General features: G+C 33.3%; 1 protein-coding gene across 1 annotated transcript in view; it reads right to left on the bottom strand.

The window, feature by feature from the left end:
* Positions 1-10,638, bottom strand: part of LOC149419516 (solute carrier family 23 member 2) — a 60,930-nt gene extending 50,292 nt beyond the window's left edge. Inside the window, exons 1-5 of the mRNA XM_089637599.1 lie at positions 10,621-10,638; positions 8,903-9,031; positions 6,665-6,785; positions 5,161-5,394; positions 699-834 (exon numbers count right to left, since the gene is read on the bottom strand). Coding sequence (XP_089493725.1) covers positions 699-834; positions 5,161-5,394; positions 6,665-6,785; positions 8,903-9,031; positions 10,621-10,638 — 638 coding nt within the window. The remainder of the gene's footprint in view (positions 1-698; positions 835-5,160; positions 5,395-6,664; positions 6,786-8,902; positions 9,032-10,620) is intronic.
* Positions 10,639-16,547: the final 5,909 nt, after the last annotated feature.

Here is a 16,547-nt window from a genome sequence, read left to right as displayed (position 1 = left end):
GACAGATCAATATTAAACAATAATAAATCAGTAAGTTACATTGTTTGTTCATACTTTTAGCATTCTAATACTTCATCGATTCTTGTACACTCGAAGTTATACTGGTACATACAGATTTAAAATTGTCTCTTCGTGTAAGTTGAAGCCGGTTTCCCACACTGGTTTATTATGTATAATTTTATATATTTGACATTTCGTGCAGACAACAAAGCATTAAATTTAAAATCAATATTGTGGCCTACACGTGGCGGCCTTCTGAAACGATGATTCATGCATAACTTTGTATCGGACAGTACCGGGTTCGATATCCATCAGAGCGAAAAATGTGTATCGAATTTCGCAAGAGCCTACCACTTTTTAATGTGAAAACCACACAATAGTCCCAACTGTCCGGGGCCAGTGGGACTAGGCCATTTCCAATGCTTAGTATTTTGCGAGGCTGAAGTTAATACTTTTTGGAGATATATAAAAATTAACATGGACTCTTAATCAAAACAAAAAGGTCATTATTACTAGCAACGACCTTACACTGATAACGACTATGTTAAAATTGCTTAGTCGCGTCGACTGCCTCTAATCGAAAATATATCACAAAGCGTATTAGCTTGTTCAATTTTGTAAAGCCAAGTCCCATTTCTCGAATTGTTAATACATCACAATTAATAAAAAAATACATAAGTGAAATAATGTAACAATACCCGGCAGCTATACCCCACTGCTTGGAGGCAGCATTGGCAGCGTTTTCAAAGAGCGTTATTCCCACCAGAGCTACTGTGGGCGCGATTGTCAGCGGGGTCACGTAGCGCAGGAATTGGCCTACCAGGCCCGTGCAGCCTGTGAAACATAGTCATAATATAGTTTTATTACCAACACCTCGGATAATGAAGTGTGCTGATTCCATTCTGCAATCACTTCGATATCCAGAGCGTCGTTAACATAAGTAAATACAATGATGTTATAGTAAAGTAACTTTTTTCTGTCCCGCAATCCCCAAATCTCAACCGGTTAAAGTAAGTAAGGTACGACTATTAACTTCCTGTCATTGATGTAGTCCTAATTGGTCGATGCTCCCTGTATAATAAAACCTGATATTGCTCCAGAAGACTGGATTAAAATATATATTGACTACGTTTGTTTGCCATCTTTCCAATTAGTTTTTTCCGATAACACACGAGTGATGTCTAGCTTTCCCAGGTGGCGTTTCTTTTACTTATTGGACTTGTTTGTATTGAGAGACTTCTCTAAGGGGGGGTCAGTTAATTGGAATTCACGGGAGGTGGGACACTCACCCCTCCCCCGTGTTGGAGAGGGAGCATAAAATGTTTCGAGATTACACTACCTCTACTATCCACCCCTTAGGAGTATTTCGTCAACCACGTTTATTTTTTCTTGTGCGCCTATTTAGTTCATTACTCTGTGCCTAGGTATCTGTTCATTCCAGAATTGATACGACAATACACATTTCAAATAATTTAGACATTAAATTAAGTTTCCCGCCAATATTAAGATTATCACCACACAATATTTTCCTCACATCTGCAATGTAAAATCCAACATAAAATAAACATCTAACAGCATGGTATTTTAGAATCACAATCCTTCTGGGATTAAAAATTATTTATCTCTGTAAAATGTATGTTTAGGTGTCGGTCGGTTGCATTGACCGATACTCTTAAGTACCTACTTTCCGAAGCCCTTGAATATTATTTGTTTAGTTTAAAATCTCGCAAATTTTATTGCGCTTATCGCCAAGAAATGGCCGATTTTATGGCCTTTCTATTATTACACATATATTACACGAGTATTTAAACCCATAATAAAATAAGAGAAGGCCAGTGCATTCCTAAAATACTGTAAATATATTTATATTGTTTATGTCACGTCCCTTTAAAATTATTGTAAGGCTGAAAAGTGGGAGAAAATAGCCTTAGTGAGGTCAAATTTTTCAATGTGTTTCCTTATAGTTTTAATTTAAAAGAGCAGATACCCCGAGTATCGGTGGTTAGTCTTGGACGGTAAGTCTTGGAGTGAAGTCTGTGACAGTAGTCTGTCAGAAGTGGTAGGTAGTGGAATACAACTACTGATTACGGTAAATTAGAACCTTAAACTGGTCCCTATCATTGTTAATATTATATTTAAATAAAACGGATGTGAATAAAAACCGAAGAAAGTGTTTTCCTGCCTACCATTGGGTGTTCTCGTACCAAGATAGTAGAAACAGTATAATTTTTAGTGAAATGAAATGTATTTGTCTGAAAAAACAAAAGCTCTCGAACTGAAACGGCGTCTTTAAAATTTGTACAGTTTTTTGGAGTTTATAGGTAGATGCAACCACATTTAGCTCAAAATGTCATTTCCAAAATTAAAAGCCCTTGGGGTGATATTTCTCAAAATTGCTCTATCAAACATACTAATTTCGGTTGTTTGTGATGTTCATTCATTATTCGCGTTCAATAAATTTAATTTTCAAAATTGAAGTTGATTGCGGGAACAACTCAGACATCATTCAATATACTAACATAACTATATTAAAAGTGTGTATTTCTTTCGTTTAAATTTTTGACAGATGATTTTTCAAGTTTACTAACGGCTTACATTCGAAATGGAAATTTCTGAAGTCTCTTTAATTCAAATTGAAGAGATATTATAAATCCAAAATTTATAATATCTCGTGATTTTTTTATGGATCTGAGCTAATATATTATTACATTAGCCATGATTTATTATTTGCTATATAGATTCCAAAGTTTCCCGTTTGTACTACGATTTTCTGGACACCATGTATAAGAACATTTGAATAAATCATAAAATCCTTTCTTCGAACCATTCTTCAAATTCCGGCGACCCTATATCATTTTCAGTTGCAAATAAATAACACCAATTTCACTAACTTATGATTCATAAGTTATGCCGTCAAAGTAATATTTCTTGCATAGATTTTTTTCTTGTAAAGTTATTTTCCAGTTCACAGAACGCATTGATTTCTTCAATCATAAAGCTACTTCAATAAAATGCTTCATGACGCGATCAACCAAATTTAATTGTTTTTCCATTTCTGTCAATGACGTTCCAATACATATAGACGCGCTGTAGAAATTTCAAAATGGCAAACAAAAAGTACGTCAATTGTAGTGCTTTCGATTTCTTAGTTTCGTAAGGTCGTGTGACACTTCTAATTAAATTGCCGTTAAAAAATGCCCTCATGTGTGATGAGCAAGTGTTTGAATTACCCAGCAAACACTATTAAAAGACAAGGAATAACATTTCAATTGTAAATACACACAAATTACTTATTTTTTCAATTAATATAAATAATACTGCCGCCCGAAGTTTTTATGCGTCATAGAAAAAATGCTAGGCCGAATAGAGTAGAGGCCTGGGTGCGCAACAGTCAAATTAGGAAGTCAGTGCTGTCGTCAACTAAACTTCACCGATTAAAATAGTCTAGTCACTCTTTTTATTTATATGTTTTCGGTAAAACAATATGCAAATCAGCACTAACAACAATCGCCGCCATTTGCAAACTGTCGTTGTTATTATGGAACGGCACTGACTTGACACCACAAAATTTGTCAGGCGTCCAGGCTTGTAAATTTAGCCGGTATTTGACGCAACGCTTGGATATGAAAACGCTAAGGTTCTATCGTTTCTTTCGTTCATACACATATGTTTTTTGAATGCCTATCTTCGTCAATGACGAAGATGGGCATTCAAAAAATCGTCATACGTGAAAATTGAGCAACGTTTGAATTAAGAATTTACTGGAAACATAGAATATTTCTTACTGCGAGATTTTATCTTAATTTTGTGAGACAATAACGAGTCTAGGTGTATTGTAACGACATTGATTTATGCCTTAATAATATGCATATAAATAAAGAGAGAAGTATCTATAAAACTTTCAGTATTTCTGTACGTGTGGATGGATCTATCCGGTAGACAATGCATACTGACGAAATGCTCGCCATCACTGGAGCTTCTAAAAAAGACAATCTAGGCGAGTCCCCGATGGGATGAAGGATAGTTTTGGATTCACAAAAAAAAATTAAAGAAATTGTTTTATACTTTTTTTTCATATATGATTGCTAGTTGAGAGCCTTACCCCTCGACCACGGAGGCCATCATACTATAATGTTTGTTTAAAGTTAATGACACGTCGGACAAACTTTTCTAATGAATAGAGCGCCAAAGCATGATATTTCTATCATGCTATGTCTGTCCGACGCGTCGCCAGCTCCTTTCGGATCATGAAAGACTTACCTCTCGGGCGGTGGGCACCGCTGTCATGCTATTGTGTCACAGGGTGATGTGATGATTAAATAAAACAGTTTAATTGTTTAAATTGCACACTGATTATATATTTAAATGTCTGATCATACCAATATTTTAATTAAGACACTCACCCGAGATCGACCGTGTTATGAGCTACTCTGACTCTCTAAACTTGGCTAGGTATTCTTGAAGATGGGAAATCCATGACGGTGAGGAATGCATCGGTGCGATCCGAGGCAAGTCGGATGCCTCTCATCCCTCCTCCGGAATATTCTGCTGCTGCGCGCTGGCCCTCCCGTGTGTTAGGCACCAATCGACATCCGCCCAAAGATTTGCTCGGCGAGATTAACTAAGGCTCGGCCCAGAATATTAATAACATGCCTGTACAAGGCCCAGGATGGTGGATTTATATCCGCGACCACGGTCAACCCAGAGATGGCTCCGATTAATTGTCGATTTCGATCTACCGACATGCTGATCAAAATGTCTCCGTTATGGTTTTAAAATGTGAATCACGCACTTTCTCGATAACTCCAATATCATGTTGGATATTTAAAATAACAAACCCATCAGGGTAAAAATCTATCGATTCACGATTGACTGTATTACATTCCGTAATCCGGTTTTTAAATTAATAATCTCTGCGACTGTCGTTACCGAACCGGGGTCCCGCCGGGTCTATAACAAGAGTGCGGAAACGCCCCCCCCCCCTTTCTACCGACCGTTCATCTCTGAGTTGACTGTCCAAGAATCATAATTAATTTATTACCCTATCGAAATTAACCTACCTGAGCCTACTTGAGTTTATGAAATAATATTTCATAACAATACGTTATAAAAAAAATATTCAACAACCAAATAGTAATCATAAAAAAATGAACATCTCACCGATGAAGACTTGGAACAGGGCTGACACCGCGATGGCGCCTGACAGCTCACACATCCTCACCTTCCACAGCCGCTCCTTGTCCTCAGGAGTCAGGGCTGCCAGCGCTGCAGGAGCGGGGCACTGCCACTGCGGCAGGTTGAGGATGGCCAGCGTGGGCACCAGGAAGGAGATGGTGCCGCCCTGGACTATGGGCAAGCGGCATCCGAAAGCGGTTTGTACTAAGGTTACGAGCCCTGGAAAGCACAAGAGGAATAAGAAGGCAATAAGGTTATTTCACTGTTTTTTTTTATTCTCGAAAAAAATTACGGTGACGAAGATATTTCATTTTATTTTATGTTGACGAATAAATTTGTATAACGATTTAAAATTGCCATTTCCGATTTGCTGCCAAAACGACATGTGGCGGTGCTGTGGTCAAGCCGGTTGACCTTGATGCCAGCCATCATAATGACGTTGTAGCCAGTTGGATCCGTTCGAACCCGAAAATATTAAAAATCCATTAGTACAATGATCAGAATCAGAAACATGAACTTTAAATCTTCCACACGGAGAAAACTTACTGATATGAAATATTGTTAATTTATTAAAAATCCAGTCATTTCCATTTCCAGTCATATTCGCTTTCCTGTTAAATATGGGACTAGAGGCTTGTAACGAAAAATTTTACAAATTTCATAACAAACTATCTATAAAGCACGAATATTTTGTGAGGAAGTCGTTACACGTGTTCTTAAAAAATAATAATATTTTTGCATCTCGTCCACTGTATTTATTAGAACAAGACCTCCTGCGTTGAAAACGTGTTCTGATATATTCAGAATGACTTATATTTTACTAGGAAATGGTCGTGCAGTCACATTTTTAACATTATTATCAAGATAAAAAGGAGTACTCCATTTACTTCGTGCTCACATTTTTAACGGTATTCATAGTTTGTGACAAATCCCACTAGAACGGGGATCACTATCCTCAGAAATGAGGTAACGAATCAAGAAGAAGAATATTGAAAAGTCTCGAGTAATATACAAAGTTGGTTGTGAAAGGCTGTTTTATAAATATACATACAATAAAATCCCGTGATGTATATATATAATGATAATAAAATATGGCAAAGTAAACACAAAGATGAGGGAATAAAAACAAATATGAAGTTACACCAACACAACAACAAACACTAAACAGTCAACAGATACGACGATGAGGAAATCAAAACACATGAGGATGGGATCTACGTGAATGAAAATGAGGAAATCAACAAACAGGAAAATAATGTATACAAACATGAAGACGAGGAAATCAACAAACATGAATATAAGATCTACAATCAAAGATGAGGAAATCATAAAAAAATATATGAAAAGACACTAACTCAACATACAATCTGCCTCGGAACAGGAATCCCTAGTTAGGAGGAGTGTGCTTACATATTATTTATTTAAGTATGTAGAAGTAATTAATAAAATAATAAAAAAGCCCGAAAAAAGGTGAATTAGTTAGTTTTACCTGTGACGAAGATCATGGTGGCGATGATTTGTCCCCTGGCAGGGTCGCTTTCCTCCATACATAAGGCGGGACAAAGGATGAAGGGAATAGCAACGATGGCGCCTATCATGGTGAGGTAATGCTGAAAACAGAAATAACTCATCATTTTTTTTTTTTTTTTGTATGTTTTTATTTAGTTATAAAAAAAATTATATCTAATATAAACCTTTTAACAGCTTATTTCTATGACTTTAAGGGCACTTTACAATACATCTAAAACTTATTATTTATAGTATTTAGGCATAACCCACGAAAAGCAGCAATGCTTTTGGCTTCTTTAACAACTGTCGGTAATTCATCAAAAATCTTAAATCTATTAAAATAGAGATTATTTTGGGTTCTCAACAAATTTGTTTTTGGAAGTCTAAAATCTCCACGGTCTCTCGCAAAATTAAAATTTATATTCTTAAACATGTATTTCGGGAGCATCGTACTTTTTGCCTAAATATAAATATTAGGGTATTGATAATTATTCGCTGTCTCACACTTAACATTCCTAGTTTTTTCTGCATAATAATTATCTTAGAATACCTACTACAATTCAATACTGGTCGCATGCCTATATTTTGAATTATTTGCAATTTCTTTATCTGTGTTTGATTGCACAAGAAAAGGACACTAGAGCAGTAATTTAAATGAGATGCTACTATACTATTATAAACTAATTTACAACTAATTTATTCCTTATTTTTTTTAAATTATCCTTTTGCCATTTTCTTATCTAATAATTCAAAGTTAAATTTGAGTCGATTGTCCATTATATTGCCCAAGTATTTGATTTCCTCTACTTCCTCTATTTCTTCGTTGCCTATGATAATTTTATTGAGTCCGCTGAATTTTTTGCCAATTACCATCTATTTACTTTTTGTAACATTTAGTTTTTATTTGTTTATCTTTAACCACGTAGATATTTGATCCAGGTCGTACTGTATTTTGAGCATAATTTCAAAATTATTTCCCGTTAAATATAAAAGCAAATAAATATACAATTATGGGGTTGCAATAAAAAAGGTTGCAGATATAGCGATCGTCAATCGTATTTGAATTTCTCCGCATTACTAGTAGATAGTATTACCCTCGATAAATAGGGTTTATCAGTACTTACTCGACTAACTTTAACCATTGATTTCTGACCTTATTTATGCGTAAGTATTACTACAAAGAAGTAAATAGTACATTTGAATGTATATTTATACCCTCTACATCTCTACATCTTAAAAGAGAAGCATAATCTTAATTCAATTATGTACCCACATAATCAATTTTATCGGCATCTCTATCAATTGGCTTGCATTATTCTAATTGGTTTCATTTCATATTCCTAATAGAGTCAGACGAAATAAAAGCAAATAAATATACAATTATGGGGTTGCAATAAAAAAGGTTGCAGATATAGCGATCGTCAATCGTATTTGAATTTCTCCGGATTACTAGTAGATAGTATTACCCTCGATAAATAGGGTTTATCAGTACTTACTCGACTAACTTTAACCATTGATTTCTGACCTTATTTATGCGTAAGTATTACTACAAAGAAGTAAATAGTACATTTGAATGTATATTTATACCCTCTACATCTCTACATCTTAAAAGAGAAGCATAATCTTAATTCAATTATGTACCCACATAATCAATTTTATCGGCATCTCTATCAATTGGCTTGCATTATTCTAATTGGTTTCATTTCATATTCCTAATAGAGTCAGACGAAATAAAAATATATTTCACTGTGACAGGAATGTCAATACCAATTCGTTTATAAACTCGCTTGATGTATACTAAGATGAGACATGAAGCGAGAAAATAGGTTCCGCTTTTTGACCTTGACTCCTAACGCCCTAACTCAAACTACCTACTAATCCGGCCTACGCGCACCGCTTGTCGCTTTCTAATAGTAGAACAAGTTTCAACGAGATATTAGTACACAGATGCGCCTCTATTAGTAGCTCTATGCTTGTACCATGCATACACAGCTTAGATAACCAACATGCAGAAGTATCAGATATAGCAGCACCGAAAGAAAAGCATTTCACATATTTCACACATAGATTCTATTTCAACTGGCGTAGGTTCCATTTAGTACAGGGGCCATTTGGAGAAGGTGCCAGTTGGTTCAGGCCCTATTATACTTCGACCTGGAGTTTGAGAACCTTGTCTCCACTAGTTAGTTCGATTTTCAAATATTCACTTTTCTCTCACTTGCAGCGCCATGAAGATGCACAGGTACCAGGGCGGCACATCGTCGATCCCGTACGTAATATCAGATTTGCTCTTAGTTTTTGGCGGCAATTCGTTTGAATTTCTAGCGCCGCCATCTTCCGGTGAGAACTGAAAACACAATTAAATCAATTATAAAACTTAATAATAATAACAATTGTGTGCTAATTGGATTGAAAATACTTACAATTATTTATAATGACATTACTTTATCATGAACAGCTATTGTAACTATTAAACAGGTGGTAAAAACCGGATTCCTGCAATAATTAATCATAAATTCATACAATGACTATATACTAGACATTAATGGCTCTAACCAACAAAATGATTTCTTAATAATAGATAATTATTTAAAAATCATAAGTCAAAAGTTTCTCAAATACAACAGACTAAATAAATACAAAGACAGACCCACTCGAGCGATTTTTGGCATATTATACCAAGTTTGCAAAACCGTTTGGAGCGATCTCTTGCCATAATGAGCCAAATTCATAAAACCTAAAAATTTTACGGCGGTGGCTTCATTGGCTTTAAGCCGCAATAAACAGTTTTATATGTTTCCATATTAATATTTTGAGGAATGGTATTATTTTAATAATATGGTAAATGTGTACATATGACACCAATCGCTCGAGTGGGTATAGTCATACTAATCGAACAAAAAATATCGAACGTTCTTTTTTATTTTGAAATACAACGCGCGCGTCTATTGAAGTTAATGTTAAGCGAGAACCGAAACGCATGAGAAAAGGATGGCAATTCAAAGAGTGTGTGCGTACGGATGAAATAGCTGTATTATTAAAAAGAGGGTTCAACTTCTAAATCTAAACGAAACATGAAATTGGACGAGACACAGAAAATAAAATTACCGTGACAGGACAGATGTGAAACATCAAATATGATTTTTATTGAAGGAAGCGAAAATATAAGTAAACAAGTCATTTTATTTTACTTGAAAATAAAAAAAATCTGATTGAGTATTATTATAGCTCCTTCCAGCGTTTTAGGGTCATATATGACCGGGCGTCCATATTCATAAAAGTATTTTTTATCTTTTTTCTATCATGCGGAAATACGTTATTTTTTTTACTTTAGAAAGAGAAATAATTATTATTTCGAGTTCGTCTCCAATATTTATTCTGGATGCCATTAATAAAATCCTAAAAACAGCCAAATAAATAATTCATATTCGCGTCGGTATCGTAACGATCGGTTTAATATTCAAAAAATATTTTTTATTTTATGAACAAGATAAAAGTAAAGTTATAGTTTTCTTACAAATTCCTCAAACAAAAGTTGAGTTCTTTCAATTTTTAAATTAAAATTTTATTATTCAGAAATATTAATGTTTATTTTAAAGGCACACACCGGAAAGATAATTGGATGTAGTTTCTAAAACTGTATTTAAAAAAATGTATATAGCGCATTTGAAATACGCAGAAAACACTGAAAAAAGTGTTAAAAAGGTAATGGTAGCAAGTGTATGTACCCTGGGTTCGATTCCCAGTTTTTTTTTTTAATTGAAGTTTGATACGGCATATTAAAAGTTATATAAATAAAAACACATTGTAGTACGTAGCAAAAAAATCACACGTTAAACAAAAAAAAATGAAAGAAATATTCTAAAAGGCGATTATTGATATTAATAATCGTGTTAAATCACCACAGAGTACAAAAATGTTTCACTAGTTACTTACGTTTTCTGCTATATCCATGTTAAAGTTAGACATATTCTCTTCTAGCACGAACACGGGGCACTTATTATAGTTAATTGGTTTAATCACAGCACAATTTTAACTGTCACAAGTCACACGAGACGTCCGCCTAAGGAGGGTGACACTGATAGATAAATTGAATGCCATGTGCGAGTGATCCACTGCGTCTGTTGCAATGAGATGCAGAACAAAAATTATAATTTATTGTTAGTAAATACATAATCTACATCGAAAAGATTAGAACCATAAGACTATATTGTGTGACGTTGACTACAAATCTAGAGTTGGTAATAAAGTAATAAAATATTTCAGTAGATAGGTACCCACAGACAATTTGAGTAAGTACTTTTATCGTTGTGAATATGCAGAAGCCATTGAACCCACCGAAAAGACAAAATATTCTTTATTTCTGTTGAAATTGATTAAGAATTTTAAAACATATAAATTATTTTATTTCTTATGTAATGTGGCAGTGTCAAATCAAGGTGACAACAATTTGCTTGTGGTACATTCTTACCCCCTTATTAATAAACGTGTTTTATATTTTTCCACAACTGATAAACAATTATTTGGGTACTCAATAGTTGTTTAGAAATTGAAAGACGTTTTTTAGTAAGGCCCTTGCTGTTTGGAAGTTGTCTGGAATGAACAAGATATTTCTTTCATCTTCACGAAGGAGGCTGAACGTCAAATTTGGGAATGCTGTGCGTAAGGGTTGTTTAATGAGAGGAAAAAGTAATCGTGGGTGTTCACACAGCAACAATAATTTATGAATATTTTTTGGTTTTAATACTATTCATGCGAAAAATTACTCACAATAGGATTGACCAAATTAACGCTAATTTATAAACGGTACAAAATAAAGAATTAGTTAAACTGATTCAAAGTAATTGAAAAAATAGAAATATTATTTAATAATTGGCATGAACTGAAAACATAAGTGTGTCATCTTAACCCTTCATTCATCGGAAGGAAATTACTAGCCAGAAACATCATATTCCATTATAGCCTTTGAAGGACAGATCTGACCGGGGAGTCAATACATTATTAAAGTATTTTTATCTTTTTTTCTATATGCGTAGGTATGTGATATGTTCTTCATTGGAAAGATAGATAATTATTCTTCATAGTTTGCATCAAATATTTATACATTAAAATTTTATTTATATTTTTTCATTAGATAAACGGCATAAAAATGAAGTGACCGTTTTATTACTAATTACCTACACAAAAGGAATATGTTTCATAAATATCGAATTCTTTTAAAAAGTTGTGGACATTTCGAGTCAAAATGTCCTGGTTAGTTTTTTGGTAACATTTTCATGTTTGACATTAAAAATTTATTTTTAGAAATATCAATTTTTTTTCAGATGCAAATATTTCGAAGAAAATTTTATCCTATTTCTAAAATAGTATTTTTTTTAACGACAACTTCTAAAATAAATAACATGTAGTACATTTTAGATAACTCAGGAGCATGCCGAAAATCCAAGAAAATTCCCCATGTCGTTGGGACTTGTTGGTAAAAATATTAAAAAACCTGAAGGGTTAAGTTAACGTTTAAGTATTAAGCATATTATGCGTGACAGGATTAAAACATGAATACCGAATAAGACTGAGACAAAAATAAACACAAAATAGGAAATTTCCACAATCTTTTAAACTCTATTTTTATCACAATTTCGCATTGCTTAAATAAACTAGAAACTTTTCCAACGCACAACACATTATCACATATTTATTTCTTATTTACTCGGCTAATGAAGGTATAATTACGCTATTGACATTTTCATGTACAAATTGAATCACGGAACGTGTAGTAGTTTTTCAATGATAACAGGGCTGTGCCAAATCAAGACAGTTTTTTAATAATTATTATTAAATAATTATATATTTATAATAATTTTATCCAAAAACAATGCGAATGAAAGAGGTCATAGAAAACCAAGGTCAAAATGTGGTCTGAAAACCCAGCTTTCCGGAACTAATTCCAGAAAAATAACGCTAGGAAAAGGAATTAGGTACCTACCTATCAGCGCCTAATCGAAAAGCTGGATTTCTAATCCCATTAGGAAAAGGGTTGAAAAGTAGAATAACTTGAACTGAAGTAATTCTCAATTGATATGGGTCGGCACGGTGCTCAGAATCTCTTAGTAAGTTTCACAGATCTTAATGTGATTGGTTTAATGTAAAAAACGTAAATAAAAAAAGGTTTCAAGAGATTACCGCAATAATATTATGTATTTTACTTTTAATGAAACAGGAAAATCTGTGCGTTGAAACAGTAAATACACGGAGAAAACTTACTGATATGAAATATCGTTAATTATTTAAAAATTAATCTGGTTAAATTAATCGTTTTCTTGTTAAAAATGGGACAGGAGGCCTTTAACAAAAGATTTTACAAATGTAAGGACAAATTATCAGTAAAGCACAAATATGTTTTGAGGAAGTCGGAACACGTGTTCAGCAAAATAATTGTAGTTTCGCATCTCGTCCATTATATTTATTCGGACAAGAGTACCGTGTTCAGATAAAAAATACTCTGTGAAATTCAATCAGCACCATGCTGGTTAAAGTGGGGAACTTTATCAAAAAATCAACTGGCAAATTAATCTCGCCTAAAACATTTAACATTTTGAAAGATCGAGATCTGCCGATTTAGTTTTACATAGAAAATGTAAAACTAAATAGTAAGCACAAATAAAAAAGCACATTCCTCTATTTAAATTTTACCTACGATACAACAATTAACAAAGCAAGCAATCTAGATAAATGCTTTTCAACACACGTAATTGTTTTTACTTAAAATTGCACTTAACGCATGTGTGCGCTTAGCCGACATGTAATATTACTGAAATCTAGGCTTCCGACCTAAATACGGATTATGTTCCTAGCCGTGCTAAGCTCGACATTCCAACCAAGTCTAGCTTTAAATCAACCGATATACCGAATTCTTTTAAAAATTATGGACATTCCGAGTCAAAATGTCCTGGTTTTGGTAAAATTTTCATGTTTGACTTTGAAATTTCGAAAGTTGAAAATTATTCAACATTGGGTTTCAATTTCTATCGGACGTTCTATGGCATAGAAAGTCTATTCTCACTGATCTATTTGAAAGATTCTAAGAAATAGATTATGGAATATATGACGTGGAAAGAAGCCACATCTTTAATTTTCTGTCTGGTCGTCTAGGTCAAAAAAACAATTTTAATTTTCACTATGTTCCATGAAGCTTTGAAATATCATCGAGCTATTTAAAAAATGGACATGACGCGTATTTAAAAAATGCAATTATATAAAACAAAATTTCGACAAAAGGATTTTTTATTTTTGTGTTATTATCTTTGTTGTTTGTGTATTTTGTGACATGGAATTATAGCTAGAGAGTATATTTAATATAATATAACAATTTTCAATACAAGATTGAACGTAGCGCACAGGCCCATTAGAATAATTGAGACGAATGCCTACATCTCGTACACTTTGCAAACATCGTCGTTCGCTCTTTTAATAATTTAATTAATAGAACAAAGACGATCTTTGTTCTATTAATTTAACATTACGTAAGTATGTACTCGTTACCGGCCCTGGTTTGGTAGTAAGCATGTGTATTACGCGGCCCTGGAGTTGGTAGATCTGATAATGAAATTGAGTCACGAGAACTTGATTTCAGAAATGGTAATCCATTTACGAGATATCGTATAAAAAGCAACAGATCTCTTTGCTTGTATATGGTTTTACCACGTAGGGTTTGTTCCATTTAATACTGTCATGCTTTAAAGGTCTAGTTGAACACATTTTAGAAAAAGCCAACAAATAAAACCATTCAATAAACATTTTACTTGAACTACTATATATGGCACACGTAAGACACTACTGAAAAGAAACATTTAAAGTTTATGATTAAAAATTTTAAAAATAATTACACTTACCTTGATAAAATTAATGTTGAGAAAATTATAAATAAAATTGTTAATGTAATCAACACGATATAATATTTATTTATTTAAACGCCATAAAAACGCTTTTACAATAGAATGATACATCGTATTATAAGCATACAGTGGTACACAGGAGAATATTAGTAATAAATTACAGAACAAGTAATGTGTACACAAAAATATTATTGCAAGTGATCCAGTTGTAAATATCTACTAGGGTAATAATAATTAAATGAATACTAGATTTGCATAAGACCTGACATAAATCGAGGTATGAGGTGTATATGATAATAGATAGTTTATATAAAATAAATTCTATGAAGGCCTAGAATGTTATAATAACAGAGAATATTTTATTTGATCAGAATCTTAATATGTATGATAAAAAGTGACTTGTTAACATGTATAATCTAGAAAAATATTATAATGGAGTAATTAGTTGTGAGTTTATTGTTACCTTCAAAATTAATTCTACTTGGAATAGCTGGGTAGGTATCGAAATTTGGCTTTAATAATTCCGGGCCGTCAGCGATTTAATGACACTTTTGGATAAGAAATAATATTTTTTTTTATTAAAATAATATATATAATAGCTAACACTATAAGATTAATTCATTAATTAATTTACTGGACAATTTGTATAGCGCCGCTTTTGTGAGATATCGCCTCAGGGGCGCTTTATAGTTGATGCAGGTATTACAAAAAAAAATAAAGTTAAGTAAAATGAAGAACGGGAACAGGTAACACGAAGATAGAAGATGAAGACTCTGCAGTAAGAATCCTAGATGGTGAAGAAACTGAACCAGCTGCTGCAGCGAGAGTCCACCGCGTCCACCAACAGTGCCAGAACGAGGTTCGTCATCGGTCCAGGTATGTGTCTGCTGGTAATAAAGCGCTGACAAAATATCCTCACATATATAGCAGACCTTGGTAGCACCGCTGTGACGTTCGACGAAGGTAGAAGATGGAGACTGCAGCAAAGATATCTGGAGTAAATAGTTTAGATGTGGTAAAATATTATATGCAGAAGAATAATATCATGCCTAACATTGATTATTGAGGTATGTAATTATAGCCTTCTTATAACTATATTCCGTGCAGTTGAATACATCTACTACTTCCGAGAAAACATTTCCAACTGCACGAAATCTAGGTATAGGGGAGTATCTAAATGACTCAGTCCTGATATTGTTGTTGCACTTAATAAAATAATTTTGGATGGACTAGTTCTTGTAGGTATATGGAAGGTAATTCGAGTTAAACAATTTTAAAAATAAAAAATAAGTCTCCTTTCTGAGAGTTTTCATAAGTTTAGTTCTTTCATCAAATCATTGTACTTTATTGTTTCAATTGGTAGACAGAGTTTGTAGTTAATGCATCATAGGAATTTATTCTGAATTTTTTCAATGGAGTTAGAGTGGATTTAAATTATATTCGACTTGACTTCGAACAAAAGAAGAATATAAGATTTTTAACGTTGAAATATTTCGAATGTCTCTGCCATTTTGAAGAATGAAACCCAGCATTTTTAATCCTTTATTGGTAACTGAATTTATATGTGAAAGGAAGTTAAATTAAGAATCGAAAATAACGCCAAGATCGTTAATTTGACTAACTGAGGGGAGGGGAACATTGTTGATTTTATATTGGTAGTTAAAAGGTTGAGTTATTCTGAAAAATCTTATTACCTATGTGGCACGTTTTGGCGTTGATATGAACAACTTTATTAAAATCACGCGGAGAAAAATTACAGAATATATATTTTTTGTTTTGTAATAACTTAGTGAGTGAAACCTCAAATTTTAATAATTACATTGAAGATATTATTATCGATTCATAAACGAAACATAATCTTCAATAATAAGATAAAAATATTGCTAATTTCTTCAAACTATTCGCACTCCGGTTAAAAACGGGATTGCAGGCCCTTAAAGAATGAATTGATAGACTCTTTTAGTAAAATAC

The sequence above is a fragment of the Hesperophylax consimilis genome, chromosome 12 (assembly GCF_061612785.1).
Source record: "Hesperophylax consimilis isolate HC1 chromosome 12, BYU_Hcon_1.0, whole genome shotgun sequence".
Classification (NCBI taxonomy): domain Eukaryota; kingdom Metazoa; phylum Arthropoda; class Insecta; order Trichoptera; family Limnephilidae; genus Hesperophylax; species Hesperophylax consimilis.
Note: the sequence above shows the minus strand (reverse complement) of the source record. Positions and strands in the feature narration are given on the sequence as shown.